At 39.8% G+C, this 15,695-nt stretch overlaps 1 protein-coding gene across 1 annotated transcript in view; it reads right to left on the bottom strand.

Annotated features, from left to right (window-relative positions):
* VPS13A (vacuolar protein sorting 13 homolog A (S. cerevisiae)) overlaps positions 1-15,695 on the bottom strand; it is a 158,762-nt gene that overhangs the window by 134,114 nt on the left and 8,953 nt on the right. The window contains exons 3-4 of the mRNA XM_014541227.1: positions 4,359-4,402; positions 3,424-3,466 (exon numbers count right to left, since the gene is read on the bottom strand). Of these exons, the coding sequence (XP_014396713.1) occupies positions 3,424-3,466; positions 4,359-4,402 (87 nt within the window). The remainder of the gene's footprint in view (positions 1-3,423; positions 3,467-4,358; positions 4,403-15,695) is intronic.

Here is a 15,695-nt window from a genome sequence, read left to right on the forward strand (position 1 = left end):
GCCCTGCTCTGAGCCTGACCAGGGGCTGCACCTAGGGATTGGGCCTGCCCTCTGCCACCCGGGAGCAGGCCTAAGCTGGCAGGTCGTTATCTCCCGAGGGGTCCCAGACTGCGAGAGGGCACAGGCCGGGCTGGGGGACCCCCCTTCCCCTCCCCCCTGAGTGCACAAATTTTTGTGCACCGGGCCTCTAGTACATTAATAATAATAAAAAAAAAGGCCCGGCCTGTGTTGCTCAGTGGTTAAGTGTCCACCCATGAACCAGGAGATGGTGGTTCAATTCCCAGTCAGGGCACATGCCTTATTTGGGCTTGACCCCCAGTAAGGGGCATGCAAGAGGCAAGCAATTGATGATTCTCTCTCTCATCATTGTTTTTATCTCTCCCTCTCCCTTCCTCCCTCTGAAATCAATAAAAGCATATTTTTAAAAAAGTTAATAAACTTAAGGACAGAGAACAGTGACAAAATAGCAGTAATCAAAGAAAAACATAAAATTAACAATATAGCATTTTTACCACTAAACCTTTTAACCAAATTTTTTTCTTCTCATTATAAGGTACAGAATACTTACAGGAAATTTGAAAACTTCATAAAAATATAAATGAAAGTAATTCCAAAAATCTCCTACATTAAGAATAACTACTTTCAAAACATGTACATATGAATAGTTATATTTGATATATGTGGAATTCTGTACTCCAAATGAGGAAAACTTAAAGATCATAAGATTAACAATCCTATCTAATAAAAGAGTAACATGCAAATTGACCATCACTCCAATACACAAGATGGCCTCCCCCATGTGGTCAAAGATGGCCATCACAAGATGGCCTGCAGGGGAGGGCAGTTGGGAGGGACCAGGCCTGCAGGGGAGGGCAGTTGGGGGGAACCAGAACTGCAGGAGAGGGCAATTGGCAGCGACCTGGACTGCAGGGGAGAGCAGTTAGGGGCGACCAGGCTGGCAGGAGAGGGCAACTGGGGGCCACCAGGCCGGCAGGGGAGGGCAGTTAGGGGTGACCAGGCTGGCAAGGGAGGGTAGTTAGGGGCAATTGGGCCGGAAGGGGAGCAGTTAGGCATCAATCAGGCTGGCAGACAGAAGCAGTTAGGGGCAATCAGGCAGGCAGGCAGGCGAGCGGTTGGGAGTCAGCAGTCCTGGATTGTGAGAGGGATGTCCAGCTGCCCGTGGATCGGGCCTAAACAGGCAGTCAGACATCCCTTGAGGGGTCCAAGATTGGAGAGGGTGCAGGCTGGGCTGAGGGACACACACACACACCGTGCATGAATTTCATGCACCAGGCTTCTAGTCCTATATAATAGAAGGCTAATATGCAAATCGACCAAACAACAGAACAACTAGTCGCTATGATGCACACTGACCACCTGGGGGCAGACACTCAACACAGGAGCTTCCCTCTGGTGGTCAGTGCGCTCCCACAGGGGGAGCTCCGCTCAGCCAGAATATAGGCTCACGGCTGGTAAGCACAGTGGAGGTGGCAGGAGCCTCTCCCACCTCCGCAGCAGTGCTAAGGATGTCCAACTGCCAGCTTAGGCCAGCTCCCCCCGGGCCTAAGTCGTCAGTCAGACATCCCCCGAGGGCTCCCAGACTGCGAGAGGGCACAGGCTGGACTGAGGGACCCCCCTGAGTGTACAAACTTCATGCACTGGGCCTCTACTATCCAATAATAGCAAGGGAACAATATGTTCCTATAAAACTGGTTGTATTGCTGTACCACTCACTTGGAAGCATTACTTTTTTCATTCAACAAATAATGTGCCTACCAAATGCTAGGTATTTTGCTAAGTGGTATGAATACAATAAAAATTAATTCCACTTCTCAAGAAACTTATTGTCTAGCAGAAGAAAACAATACTGATATTAAAGAAAGATAGGTGCTGTGTTAGGGGTATGCAAACAACACCTTAAATGAGTCTCAAAATTATCTTATGTATTTGGTACTTAATGCAGTATACATTCCACTATCTTTTTTTTTTCTTTAGCTTTTTCCAGGGAACAGCGCACCTAAGTTTCAAAACACACAAAATAGTTCTCCATTACTAAACAGTTTTCCACTATCTTATATTAACATTGAAAATTACCTTTTATCATTGTTAAATATGGTGAGGCATATGTTCACTGCAATATTTTTGTACCTTTGGAAATACAGGATCACTACAATTTCCAAATATGTATTCATTGGATTATAATACTACCATAAAAAATAAATGAGGTCAAATCAACACGGATTATGAGAAATCTTTACTAACTGTTAACTAAAAAGAATATGAAATCGTACATATTTCATGATTACAAGTAATTAAAAGGTACACATGTAAAAAATCATATAGAAATACGCAAAAATAAACATGTTAGGTGGAAAACAATGGGTGACATGTTTTCCCTTCTTATACTAAAACATCTTTAAATTAAGGGAGAAGAGAGATCCTTTGAGTCTCAGCAACATTAAGATAATGAAAATTTTCTTAGGCAAATGGTCTAACACCAACCATAAGTGCACAAAATTATGAAGACATTAATCATGTAATTTAGATGAGCTTTCAAAATACCTTGTTCCCCCACTGACACCAATATGTAGCAATAACATTCTATAAATCCTACTATACAAACTTATCTGTACAACAAAGTATATCTGTATACTTTCAAATCTTAATGACACCACCATCTTGCATAAAATTTAAAGCAATAAAATTCAAACAGTAATTTAAACAATAAAGTTAAAACAATAAACCAACATAATTTAAGAAACCAAACACGTTTTTATTAAGCATTTTAAAACATCATATTCTAATTAGTTTTTGCCCAAGCAATAAACATAAAATGTTTGACTTGACTTGGGGTGGTGAACAGATGATGTGTTATAAAATTGTGCAACGGAAACCTTTGTAATTTTGTTAATTAGTGTCACCCCCAATAAATTCAATTTTTAAAAAGGGGAAAAATGTAAAGTATGAACACCATAATACAGGTCAAGAACTAGCTCAATATTCAGGGCAACCTAGAAAACTTCCAGAGTAGAAACTCAATTTCTGATAGGTCCCTAGTCACACTGTCTGGCTGACCTAGACCCTACTCCTTACACCACATATCCATGGCCAAACAGAATATAGCAAATATAACTAGTCAGAAACCTAAAAAACTGAGGGGTTATATGCTTTCTAGTAACACCTTAGCTCTCAATTAACTCATTTTTAACATCTAATAAGGTATATAATTTCATACATATTAGACAAAATATAGATGGACCGTACAATATTTTTGTCATATGATTAAGCTCCATCTAGATAAAAACACATGATTACTTACAATTAATGCTCAAAAACATTAAAAATATCACATAATAAGGATACCAAGCATATTATTCTGGTTGCATGTCCAGCAAGGGGAACGTTCAAATAAACACAGCTTACCTATATAACCAACTTTAATTTTAAATGGTACATCCAGTTGACTCTACAAAAAATACACAGATGTAAAATATTAGTACACAACAGATGACTACTTTTTTCTTCCTAGAATTATTTAAAGGGTTTAAAGTTAACTTACACCTTCCCTTTATCTTCAATGCTTATTTAAATTTATAGATATGTGTATGTCAATATTTATACCAGCATTGTTCATAAAAGCCAAAAGACAGAAACAATCCAAGTGTCCATCAACAGATGAATAAACAAAATGTGGCATATACATATAGAATATTACTAAGCCATAAAAAGGAAAGATGTTCTGAAACATGCTACAACATGGATAAACCTTGAAGGAATTACAATGAGTAAAACAAGCCAGACAGAAAAATGACAAAATAGCATAATTCCATTTATATGAGATAACTGAAATAGGCAAATTAATAGAAAATACATTAGAGGCTACCAGGGTCTACAGGGAAGTCTAGGAAGTTGTATCTTTTATGGTTACAGAGTTCCCTTTGGCATAATGACAAACTTTTAGAAACAGATACTGGTCATGGTTGCACAGCCCTGTAAATGTAATTAATGCTACTCAATTCTATAGTAAAAAATGATTAAAATGGTATAAAATACTGAAGATGACTGGGAAAATGAAAACATAGAGAAACTAATAACATTATATATCAATTATACTTTAAGAAATAAATGTTTTTAAAAATAACATCATATAAAAAGAAACATTAGAAGTATTTTTATATGGAGAAAATTACACACTCAGTTTGTGCTTTTAAGGAGAGTAAGAATTCATTTTGCAAAATTCACATTTTACAAAACTTACTTTCAAAAAATTTTATCAAAATTAAATGATTTAAAGTGACAAAGTAAATCAGGAAAAAGTCTATAAATGCACTAACAAATTTCTTACAGTCAAAACCTACCAGGGCATTTTCTTTAATTTCAAGGTTCTTCAAGACCACAGCTCCTAAAAAAAAAGTTATTAAAAATAAAGTTGAAATATTCAAGTATTTTTCATTTTAAAGGTTAGATATACTTCATCCCTAAAATGTCATATTAAGAAAAAATAATTACAAATAATATACATAAAACAGAATTCAACTATAATTGTATTAGCTCACCTTCATTCTTCAACTAGTCTAAGACTGTATGCTTGACCAAAATGTCATTTGTTGTCAATTATGATCTCTGAAGTTGTAGTTCCATGTTTTTACATTTTAATCAGAATTATACAAATAATTAAAAATCTAGCAAGGTAACATGATATACAAAAAAATACACAAAAAATGAATTGTATTTAAATACACTCCCAATGAACTGGAAAGAAGTTTTTAAATCCAAAATCATCAAGATACAGAAACATAAACTTCCCAAACTGAAATGCAAAGAGAAAAATAAAAGAAAAAGTAATGAAACAGAATATCCAAGAATTGTAAGACAATTGTAATAGTTGTAACATATGCATAATAGGAATACCAGAAGGAAAAAAAATGAAGTACTAATGAATGATAAATTTCCAAAGTAAATAAATGATAAAGACACCAAACCATAGATCCAGGAAGCTCAGAGAACACAAAGCAAAATAAATACCTCCAAAAAATCTACACTTAGGCATATCATAATCAAACTGAAGGAAACCAAATACTAAGAAAAATGTTGAATATGAACCAGAAAACCCACTCCTGGGTATACACCCAAAAGAAAGAAGAACATGTATCACAAAGATACCTGCACTCCCATGTTTATTGCAACATTATTCACAACAACCAAATGTGTTATCAACCTAAGTGTGTACATCAACAGATGAATGAAGATGTGATACACACACACACACACACACACACACACACACACACACACAGAAATATTCAGTCACAATAAAAAAGGAAATCCTGCCATTTTCTATAACATGGATGGACTTTGGAGGGCATTATGTTTAGTAAGATAAGCCAGACACAGAAAGACAAATTTTCTATAACATGGATGAACTTTGGAGGGCATTATGTTTAAGATAAGCCAGACACAGAAAGACAAATATTGTATGTGGGATATAAAAAAGTAGACTCAGAAACAGAGAGTAGAATGTTTGTTACTAGGGGCTGGGATGTGGGGGAACTGGAGAGATGTTAAAGTGTACAAACTTGCAACTATGAAATGAGTAAGTTCTAGAAAACTAATGTACATCATAGTGATTATAGTCAACAATATTGTATTATATACTTCAAAATTGCTAAGACACTACATTTTAAATGTTCTTAACACACACACACACACACACACACACACACACACACACGATAATTATGTGGCAGGGTAAAGGTGTTAGCCAAAGCTACATACTGCAATACAGGGTGGGGCAAAAATAGGTTTACAGTTATGAATACACAAAATTACCCACTCATAACTGTAGACCTACTTTTGCCCCATCCTGTATATAAATGTATCAAATCAACATGTTGCACACCTTAAATTTATACCATGTAATATGTAAGTTAGATCAACAACAAAAAAATATCTCTAATAAAAGCAGAGAAAACACACACACACACACACACACACATCCCAGTAGAGGTACAAGGAATAACTGAATTGAAAAATTCACTAAAGAAAGTCAAAAGCTGACTCAAATTGTAAAGAATGAATTAGCAAACTTGAAAACAAGTTATTTGAAAATACAGAAGAGCAAAAATTTTAAATAAGGAAAAGTGAACAGAGCCTAAAGGACTCAGGGAAAATTATCAAAAGTATGTATTAAGGAAGTCCAAAAGGAGGAAAAATAAAGAAAGAGGAAGAGATCTTATTTGAAGAAATAATGGCCCAAACTCCGAAATTTAAGGAAAGACATGAATATCTGAATTCAAGAATCTCAATCAAGGAACATGATCATCAAAGGCAAAGAAAGATTAAAGGCAGCAAGAAAAAAGTGACTGACATATATACAGATTCCTCAATAAGATTATCAGTAGATTTCTCTGCAGAAACCTTGCAAGCCAAAACATAGGGATGATATATTTAAAGTGCAGATGTCCACTGAGAACATTATATCCAGAAAAACATCCTATCTACTTCAAAAATGAATATAAAATTAAGTCCTCAGATTTTAAAAAAAATCTGAGGAAGTTCATTACCAGTAGATCTGCTTTACAAGAAATTTTAAAGGGAGTCCAAGTTGAAAAAGTGTTAGGTAGCAACTTAAAACCATATGAAAAAATATAAAGTTCTACAGTAAAGGTTAATACATGGACAAGTATTAAAAAAGTAGTATTATAATTTTACTTTATAACTCCACTGTTTGTCCTTTTACAGAAATTAAAAGACAAGAAATAGAAAATATAAGTCTATGTCAATCCTATATAATAAAATTGACCCTAATAGCAGAAAAACCGGGAACGCCTGGGAACAACAAGTCATTATGACGCACACTGACCACCAGGGGTCAGATGCTCAAGGCAGGAGCTGCCCCCTGGTGGTCAGTGCACTCTCACAGGGGCAGCTCCGCTCAGCCATAAGCCGGGCTGATGGCTGCGAGCACAGCGGTGGTGGCAGAAGCCCATCCTGCCTCCTCGGAAGCACTAAGGATGTCTGACTGCAAGCTTAGGCCAAATCCCCCAGGTAGCAGGCCTAAGGTGGCAGGTGAACATCCCCCAAGGGTTCCCAGACTGCAAGACAAATGTCTGACCACCAACTTAGGCACGATCCCCCAGGGAGCGGGCCTAAGCCAGCAGGTGGACATTCCCCTAGGGGTCCCGGACTGCAAGAGGATGCAGGCTGGACTGAGCGACTTATTCGTGCACCGGGCCTCCAACAGGTACATGATATATAATATGTCATTTGTTACATTAATAACAAAGATGGGGAGGCGAACTGTAAAGGACTAAAGTTACTGATAAGTTGGTATCAGTTTAAAATATCTACTCTAGCCGAAACGGGTCTGGCTCAGTGGATAAAGTGTCGGCCTGCGGACTGAAAGGTCCCAGGTTCGATTCCGGTCAAGGGCATGTGCCTGGGTTGCGGGCACATCCCCAGTAGGAGATGTGCAGGAGGCAGCTGATCGATGTTTCTCTCTCATCGATGTTTCTAACTCTCTATCTCTCTCCCTTCCTCTCTGTAAAAAATCAATAAAATATATTAAAAAAAAAACTTAAAAAAAAAAGAGAAAGATGCAAACTGTTCGTACCTTCGCGATGCCCACCAGCCAATCAGGAGTGAATATGCAAATTAACCTCATCGCCTCCATGGAGACTGACAGCAGGGAGGAGGCAGCTCCTAGCACTGCATGGCCTGCTTGGCATCGCCTCGGTGACCTAGGAGCAGGCAAGCGCAGTCCACAGGCAGCTCCCAGCACGGCCTGCTTGGCCATTGCTGCAGCGACTGGGGAGCAGGCAAGCCCGCCCACCGCCATCCGGGCCTCCCAGGAGGGCCTGCTCCCGGGTTGCCATGGCGATCTGCAAGTGGCGATCGGTGAGCAGGAAAGCGCTGCCCACAGGCAGCCCCCAGCAGTCAGCACCCAGCAGGGCCTGCACCCGGGTCACCGTGGCGATCCGCAAGCAGGAAAGTGCTGCCCGCAAGCAGCACCCAAGAGGGCCTGCTCCTGGGTCGCCGTGGCGATCCGCGAGCAGGAAAGCGCAGCCCGCAGGCACACCCAGGAGGACCTGCTCCCTGGTCGCAGTGGCAATCCGCGAGCAGGAAAGTGTGGCCCGCAGGCTGCACCAAGCAGGGCCTGTTCCCTGGTCGCCATGGTGATCCGCGAGCAGGAAAGTGCAGCCAGCAGGCAGCCCCCAACAGGGCCTGCTCCCAGGTCGCTGTGGCGATCTGAGAGCAGGAAAGTGCGGCCCTCAGGCAGCCCCCAACAGGCAGCACCCAGCAGGCAGCACCCAGCAGGGCCTGCTCCCAGGTCACCGTGGCGATTCACGAGCAGGAAAGTGCAGGCAGCACCCAGGAGGGCCTGCTCCTGGGTCGCCATGGCGATCTGAGAGCAGGAAAGTGCGGCCTACAGGCAGCACCCAGCAGGGCCTGCTCCCCGGTTGTGGTGGCAATCCGGGAGCAGGAAAGCGCGGCCTGCAGGCAGCCCCCAGCAGGGCTTGCTCCCAGATCACCTTGGTGATCCGCGAGCAGGAAAGCGTGGTCCGCAGGCAGCACCCAGCAGGGCCTGCCCCTGGCTCTCTTTGGCGATCCGTGAGCAGGAAAGTGCGGCCTGCAGGCAGCACCCCACCCTGGCCACAGCTCAAGGGAGAAAACAACACGCAGTGGAGGCCAGGATCCTGAAAGATCAACACAGAGGGGCGCCTGCTCCAAGCCTCCACGGTGTGGCTGGGGGCAGGCCCCCAGCAGACACACACACACACACACACACACACACACACACGGGACACCTGCTCCGAGCCTCTGCTGCCAGACTGTGGCCGTCAGTAGGACATCCACTGAGGGCTCCCAGACTGTGAGAGGAGCAGGCTGGGCTGAGGGAACCCCACCCCCCAGTGCACGAATTTCGTGCACTGGGCCTCTAGTCTAATATAATAATAGAGGAATATGCAAATTAGCTGGGATACCATAATGTCATGATCGATCTACAAGCGGCAGAGAGCTACAGGAGGGCGGGGCAGCGAGCTATGAGCGCGTTGAAAGTAAACAAATGGAAAAAGATTTCCCATGCAAACAATAAACAAAAGAAGGCAGAGATGTATGTACGTGTGTGCGCGCGCACACCGCCATATGCCATATGGCACTGAGTCGGCTCCAAATCCTGGTTACCACATGAATATGTGATATCCACAATGTCCTATCCTCAGTAGCCTTGCTCAGCTTTGAGGACTCATGCCTATGGCTTCTTTTATGAAGTCAATCCATCTCATATGTGGTTTTCCCTCTTCTCCTGCCACCTTCTATTTTTCTTCCAGAATTATTGTCTTTTCCAAAGAATCCTGCCTTCTCACGATATGAGAAAAATAGAACATCTTCAGTTTTGCCATTTTTGCCTCCAGCAATATTTCAGGCTTAATTTGCTCAAGGACCTACTTGTTCATCTTTCTGGTGGTTCAGGGTATCCATAGAGCTCTCCCCCAACACCGTACTTCAAATGAGTCATCTTTCTCCCCTATCAGCCTTCTTCATTGTCCAGCTTTCTCATCCACACATAGTAATTTAGAATATGAGGGTGTGGATGATCTTAACCTTGGTCTCTAATGATACATCTATGATCTTTCCTAATTCTTTCATTGCTGCCCTTCCGAGTTTTGGCCTTCTCTTGATTTCTTGGGTGCTATCTCCACTTGAATTGATGACTAAACCAAAATAAGTGAAATCTTCAACAATTTCAATATCTGCACAGTCTATGTTAAAGTTATGTATTTCTTCTGTAATCATGATTTTTGTCTTGAAGTTCAAATACAGTCCTGCTTTGGCACTTTCTCCTTTCAATTTCATCAGAAGTCATTTCAAACCATTGCTGCTTTCAGCCAGTAAGATGCTCACCTGCATATTTTAAGTTATTGATACTTCTTCCACCAATTTTCACTCCTTCTTCCTCTGATTCTAGCCCAGTTTTTCATATATGTTCTAGTACATATTTATAAAATAGGGAGATAAAATGTGCCCTTGTCTGCTAATATAGGAAACCATTCTGTCTCTCCATATTCTGTCCTCACAGTGGCTTCCTGCCCACAACCAGAGGTTATGCATCAGAACAAGTAAGTGCTGAATCACACCCATTTCTTTCAGAGAAACCACAGCTTTTCATGATCCACACAAAGGCTTTACTGTAGTCTATAAAACACAGACTAACCTTCATCTGGCAGTACTCGTTCTACATATGGTAGAAGACTTTGCTGCATCACCTTGAGCATCACTTTATTTGTGTGGAGAAATTAGAGTAATGGTCCTATAGTTACTGTATTCCTAGTCATCTCCTATCTTAAAAATTGGGATGTATACTGACCATTTCCAGTCTGTAGGCCATTGTTTTATTTTCCATATTTACTGACATATTCTTGTTAGGATCTTGACAGATTCAGTCTCTGTAGCTTGAAATAATTCTACTGGTATCCCATCTAACTGGTAATTTATTTCTTCCCAATACTTTCAGGGAAGTTTTCACTTCACTTTCTAGAATTACAGATTTTTTCTCACAAGAATCTTCAAAACGATGTCCTACTTTTCTCTTTTCTGTACATATTTTTCAATATACTTTTTCCACCTTCCCTTTAATTTCTCCTGGTCAGAATATGTGCTTCAGTGGTAGTTGTTCAGCCTTACTATTCTTTATTTGAATTTCGTTTTATTTTTTTAATATTCTGGACACTTGTTTTTCCTTCTTTATTGTTCTATCTTCTCACATTGACTATTATAATAGTTCCCTTTACCTCTACATGATAGTGGTTGAAAAACTGTATTCAGGGTTCTCACCCTGCTTTTGCCACCTTTTTACTTTTGCCTCTTTGCCTGTCTGTAACAATTTTCAGTGTTTTTTCCTTCATCCATCTTGATTTTTCCTTCCAGCATTGTTTATTCTCATCTTCCCTAATAATATTTCTAGTTTTAGTCCACACTTCTTCTGGTAGTCAGTCAATCAAGTTTAACCATCTGTTTTTTATGTGGACTTCAAATCCATCATGAATGTTATTTACATCATATTTTGAAAGTATAATTATTTTCATGCTCTTCTTCAGCTTTATTCTGTTTGATATTAACAGTTGGTGGTCAGTGCCTCAATCTGCTTCTGTTCTTGTTTTAGTGGAGAGAATACAGCTTCTCCATCTCCTGCTTCCAATTACATAGTCTTTTTTATTTCTGTATTTACCATCTGGTGATGTCCATATATAGTCTTCTGTTCAGCTGTTTGAAACATGTGTTTGCAATGGACAAGTTGCTGGATTCACAGAAATCCACAAGCCAATTTCCTGCTTCATTTCTGACCCCTCATTTCCTACTTTTGCATTCCAATCACCTATAATTATCAGCATGCTTTGTTTTGAAGTGTGATCAAATTCTCCTTGGATATTGGCACGAGCTTCTGATTTCATCTCCAGCATATAATTAGGAGCACAGACTTGAGGGAGGGTTATGTTAACAGGTTTCCCTATAAGTCTCATCAATATTACTTGGTCAGCCTTTACAGTGTAGCCCCTAAATGCCTGTCCTCTATCTCACCTCAGTAGTGAAGCCACTCCATTTCTTCTGAGTTTGTCATGTCCAGAGTAGAACAATTTGTAGTTATCTGACTGGAAATGTTGCATTCCAGTCCATTTTAGCTCACTAACACCAAGCACGGCAATGTTTAGTTGTTCCATTTCTTCCTTTATAATTTTCAGTTTACCTTGGTTCATAATTGTTACATTCCATGTTCTAATTGAATGTGTTGTACAGCACTGTACTTTACTTTTGCCTTTGTGCTCATCAGCCGCTAGACGTCCTTCTGGCTTTGGTCTATGTTATTAGCAACAATGCTATTCATATTTGTCCTCTGCTTTTCCCATGTAACCATTTGAGTACTCTCTGACCTGGAACTCTCACCTTTCAGCACTATCTCATATTTCATTTTGGACTGTCTCATCATAGGGTTTTCAAAGTAAAATAAAATGTAAAAAATAATAAGAAAAGAAAATGCAGCAGTGGTTTACCACTGTCTTCTGCTGTGCAGGGTAGGAGTCCAAACCACATGTGTTTGAATCCATGGTGTTGTAATCACCAGACAGACATACAAAAAATGTAGGTGCCCCTGTGGGTAGCAGAGATAGCTATACTAATACTAATGGCCTGGTGCACAAATTTCGTGCACATTAAAAGGGGATTAATTAGAGGAAATATCTTAATATTGCTATTTGCCCTTTCTCTATAATAGAAGTGTCAGAGATGAAAGAAAATTAGTAAAATGTATATGAAAATCTTCCTCCTGTCAGAGTCTGGGGCACACCGCGGGACCCAGAGTCAAATCCCCACCCACCGGCAGCGCCTCAAAATCGCGCGAGACCCAGACCCAGCCAGCCCCATCCCCATTGGGCTAGATCCAGACCCGGCCAGCCCCACCCCCGTCAAGCCCTGCTGGGCAGGGGATGCGGTCTGAGGTCCCCGCCAAGCCCTACAGGGAAGGGGGCATGGCCTGAGGTCCCCCAGCCTGGTGCCGGGATGGGGGCGTGGCCTGAGGTTCCCTGTTAAGCCTCACCAGCCAGGGGGGCGCAGCCTCAGGTCCCTGCTGATTGCTTGTTAAGGCTCGTTACGGGAACTCGGCCTCCACTGTGGGCACAGCCATCTTGTGTTACGGAATCCCTGCCTCCACTGTGGGTGCAGCCATCTTGACTGTTACGATGTGACAGTCAATTTGCATATTCCCTCTTTATTAGATAAGATTAAACAAAATGGGCTGCAAGTCAAAGCCACTATGACAGCCAAAGAAGGATATTCTATGATGACAAAAAAGTCAATTCACTAAAAAGATATAATTGTAAACAAATATATATCAGAGCTCAAAAACATATGATGCAAACATTGACAGAAATGAAAAGAGAAATAGATAGCTCTACAATTACACAACAAGACTTCAATATACTGGTACAACTTTAATAATGGACAGAAAAAACAATATTAACAAGGAAATAGACGAATTGAACTTAATATATATAAAACATTCTACTCAACAACAGCAGAATACACAATTTTCTCAAGTCACATGGAACTTTCTATAGGATAGGTCACATATTAGACAACAAATCTGAATAAATATTAAAAGATTAAAATCATATAAGGTATCTTTTCTGGTAACAATGGAATGAATCTAGAAATCAATAGCAGAAGGAAAACTAAAAATTCCAAAAAATTAACACTTTTTAAAAAATAGGTCTTTAATAATTTCAGAAAAGAAGAGAGAGGGAGAAAGAGATAAAAACATCAATTATGAGAGAGAATCATTGATTGGCTGCCTTCTGCACGCCCCACACTGGGGATCAAGCCTGCAACCAGGGCATGTGCCCTGACCAGGAATCGAAATGTGACCTCATGGTTCATAGGTCGATGCCCAACTACTAAACCATGCCAACTGGGGAACACACTTTTGTTGTTGTTGTTAATCCTCATCTGAGGATATTTTTCCATTGATTTTTAGAGAGAATGGAAGAGAAAGGGAAAGACAGAGAGAAACCGATGTGAGAGAAACACATCAATTGGTTGCCTTCTGCATGAGCCTCGATCAGGACCCAGGCCGGGGAGGAACCTCCAACCGAGGTACATGCCCTTGACTGGATCCTTAGGTCCACAGGCCGATGCTCTATCCACTGAGCCAAATCAGCTAAGGCCAAGCAATACACTTTTAAGCAAGCAATGAGTCAAAGAAGAAATCACAAGAAAATATAAAAGCAAGAAAAATTAAAATGAAAACACAACATACCAAAATTTGTAGGATATAGCAAAAGCTGCCCTGGGAAAGAAATGTATAGCTATGTTTGTTAAAAAAGAATGCATAACCCAAATCAACAACCTAAATCTGCATCTTAATGAAATAGAAAAGTATTAAACCCAAAGCTACTAGAGATCAAAATAATAAAGAATGTAATAGAGATAAGCAAAACAGCGACAAGAAAACCAATAGAAAAATCAATGAAATCAAAAGTTGGGTCTTCAAATAAATCAACAAAATTAACAAATCTTTAGTTAAGCTAAGAAGAAAGAAGAGTCAAATAACTAAGATTTTTTTAAAAATGGGACAATACTACCAATTTTACAGATATAAAAAAGATTATAAGAGAGCACTATTAAGTACTGTATGTCAATAAATTGGATAACCTAGATGAAATGGATATAACCCTGGAAACACAACTCTAATACTAATAAATCTTAAAAATACCGATAATCTGGCTCTTTCATCATTGATGTTTCTATCTCTCTCTCCCTCATCCTTCCTCTCTGAAATCAATAAAAATATATTTTAAAAAAATACCGATAATCTGAACAGAGCTGTAATTAGTAGGGAGATTTTTACCAGTAATCAAGAACCTCACAACAACAACAAAAAAAACAACAACAGATGGATTCACTATGAATTCTACCAAACATTTAAAAGAAAACACCAATCTTCTGCAAACTCTTCCAAAAAAACTGAAATGAGAGAAATGCTTCCCAACTCAATCTATGAGGGCAGCATTAATTTAATACCAAAGCCATGTAACATATCCAAAAATTAACTCAAAACGGTCAAAGACTTAAATGTCAGGCCTTAAAATTATAAAACTCTTAGAAGAAAGCATAGGTAAAAAGTTCCATGACACTGGATTTGGCAATGATTTCTTGGATATGACACCAAAAGCACAAGAAATAATACCAAAAAATAGATGATTTGGATTTCAACTTTTGTGCATCATAGGAAACTATCAACAGCACAAAGATAACATATGGAATGGGAGAAATATTAATAATTCATATATACAGAATATATAAAGAACTCCTACAACTCAACAACAAAAAGCAATTAAAGAATGGCCAAAGGTCTTGAATAGACATTTGTCCAACGAAGAGATACAAATGGCCAATAAACACAGGAAAAGATGTTCAACATCACTAATCATTAGGGAAATTTGAATCAAAATGACAATGAGATATCACCTCACACTCATTACGATGGCTTCTATCAACAAAACAGGAAATAACAAACATTTCTGAACATGTGAAGAAATTAGAACCTTGTGCACTGTTGGTAGGAATATAGTAAAATGGTGCAGCCTCTATGGAAAGTATTATGCAGTTTCTCAAAAATAAAAATAAAATTACCATATGAACCAGCAATTCCACTGGTAGGTATATACCCAAAATATTTGAAAACGGGGACTTAAAGAGATATTTGTATACTTAAGTCTATAGCAGCATTATTCACAATAGCCAAAAGATGGAAGCAACCCATGTATCCACTGACAGATGGATTGAGAAACAAAATGTGGTATAGACATACAATGGAATATTATTCAGCCTTAAAAATAACTGAAACTCTGACTTAGGCAACATAAATGAACCTTGAAGATGTTAAGTGAAATAAGCTAAGTGAAATAAGCCAGACACAAAAGGACAAATATTATATGGTAACACTTATATGAGGTACCTATCCCAGTCAAATACAGAGAGATAAAAAATACCATGGTAGTTACTAGGGGTGAAGGGAAAATATGTAGTTATTGCTTAACTAGAGGCCTGATGCACGAAATTCATGCATGAGTAGGGTCCCTAGGCCTGACCGGCGATCAGGGACGATCTGTGGGGCAACCCGTGGGGTGATGGGGGGGGGG

The sequence above is a fragment of the Myotis brandtii genome, unplaced genomic scaffold (genome assembly GCF_000412655.1).
Source record: "Myotis brandtii unplaced genomic scaffold, ASM41265v1 scaffold266, whole genome shotgun sequence".
Classification (NCBI taxonomy): Eukaryota; Metazoa; Chordata; class Mammalia; order Chiroptera; family Vespertilionidae; genus Myotis; species Myotis brandtii.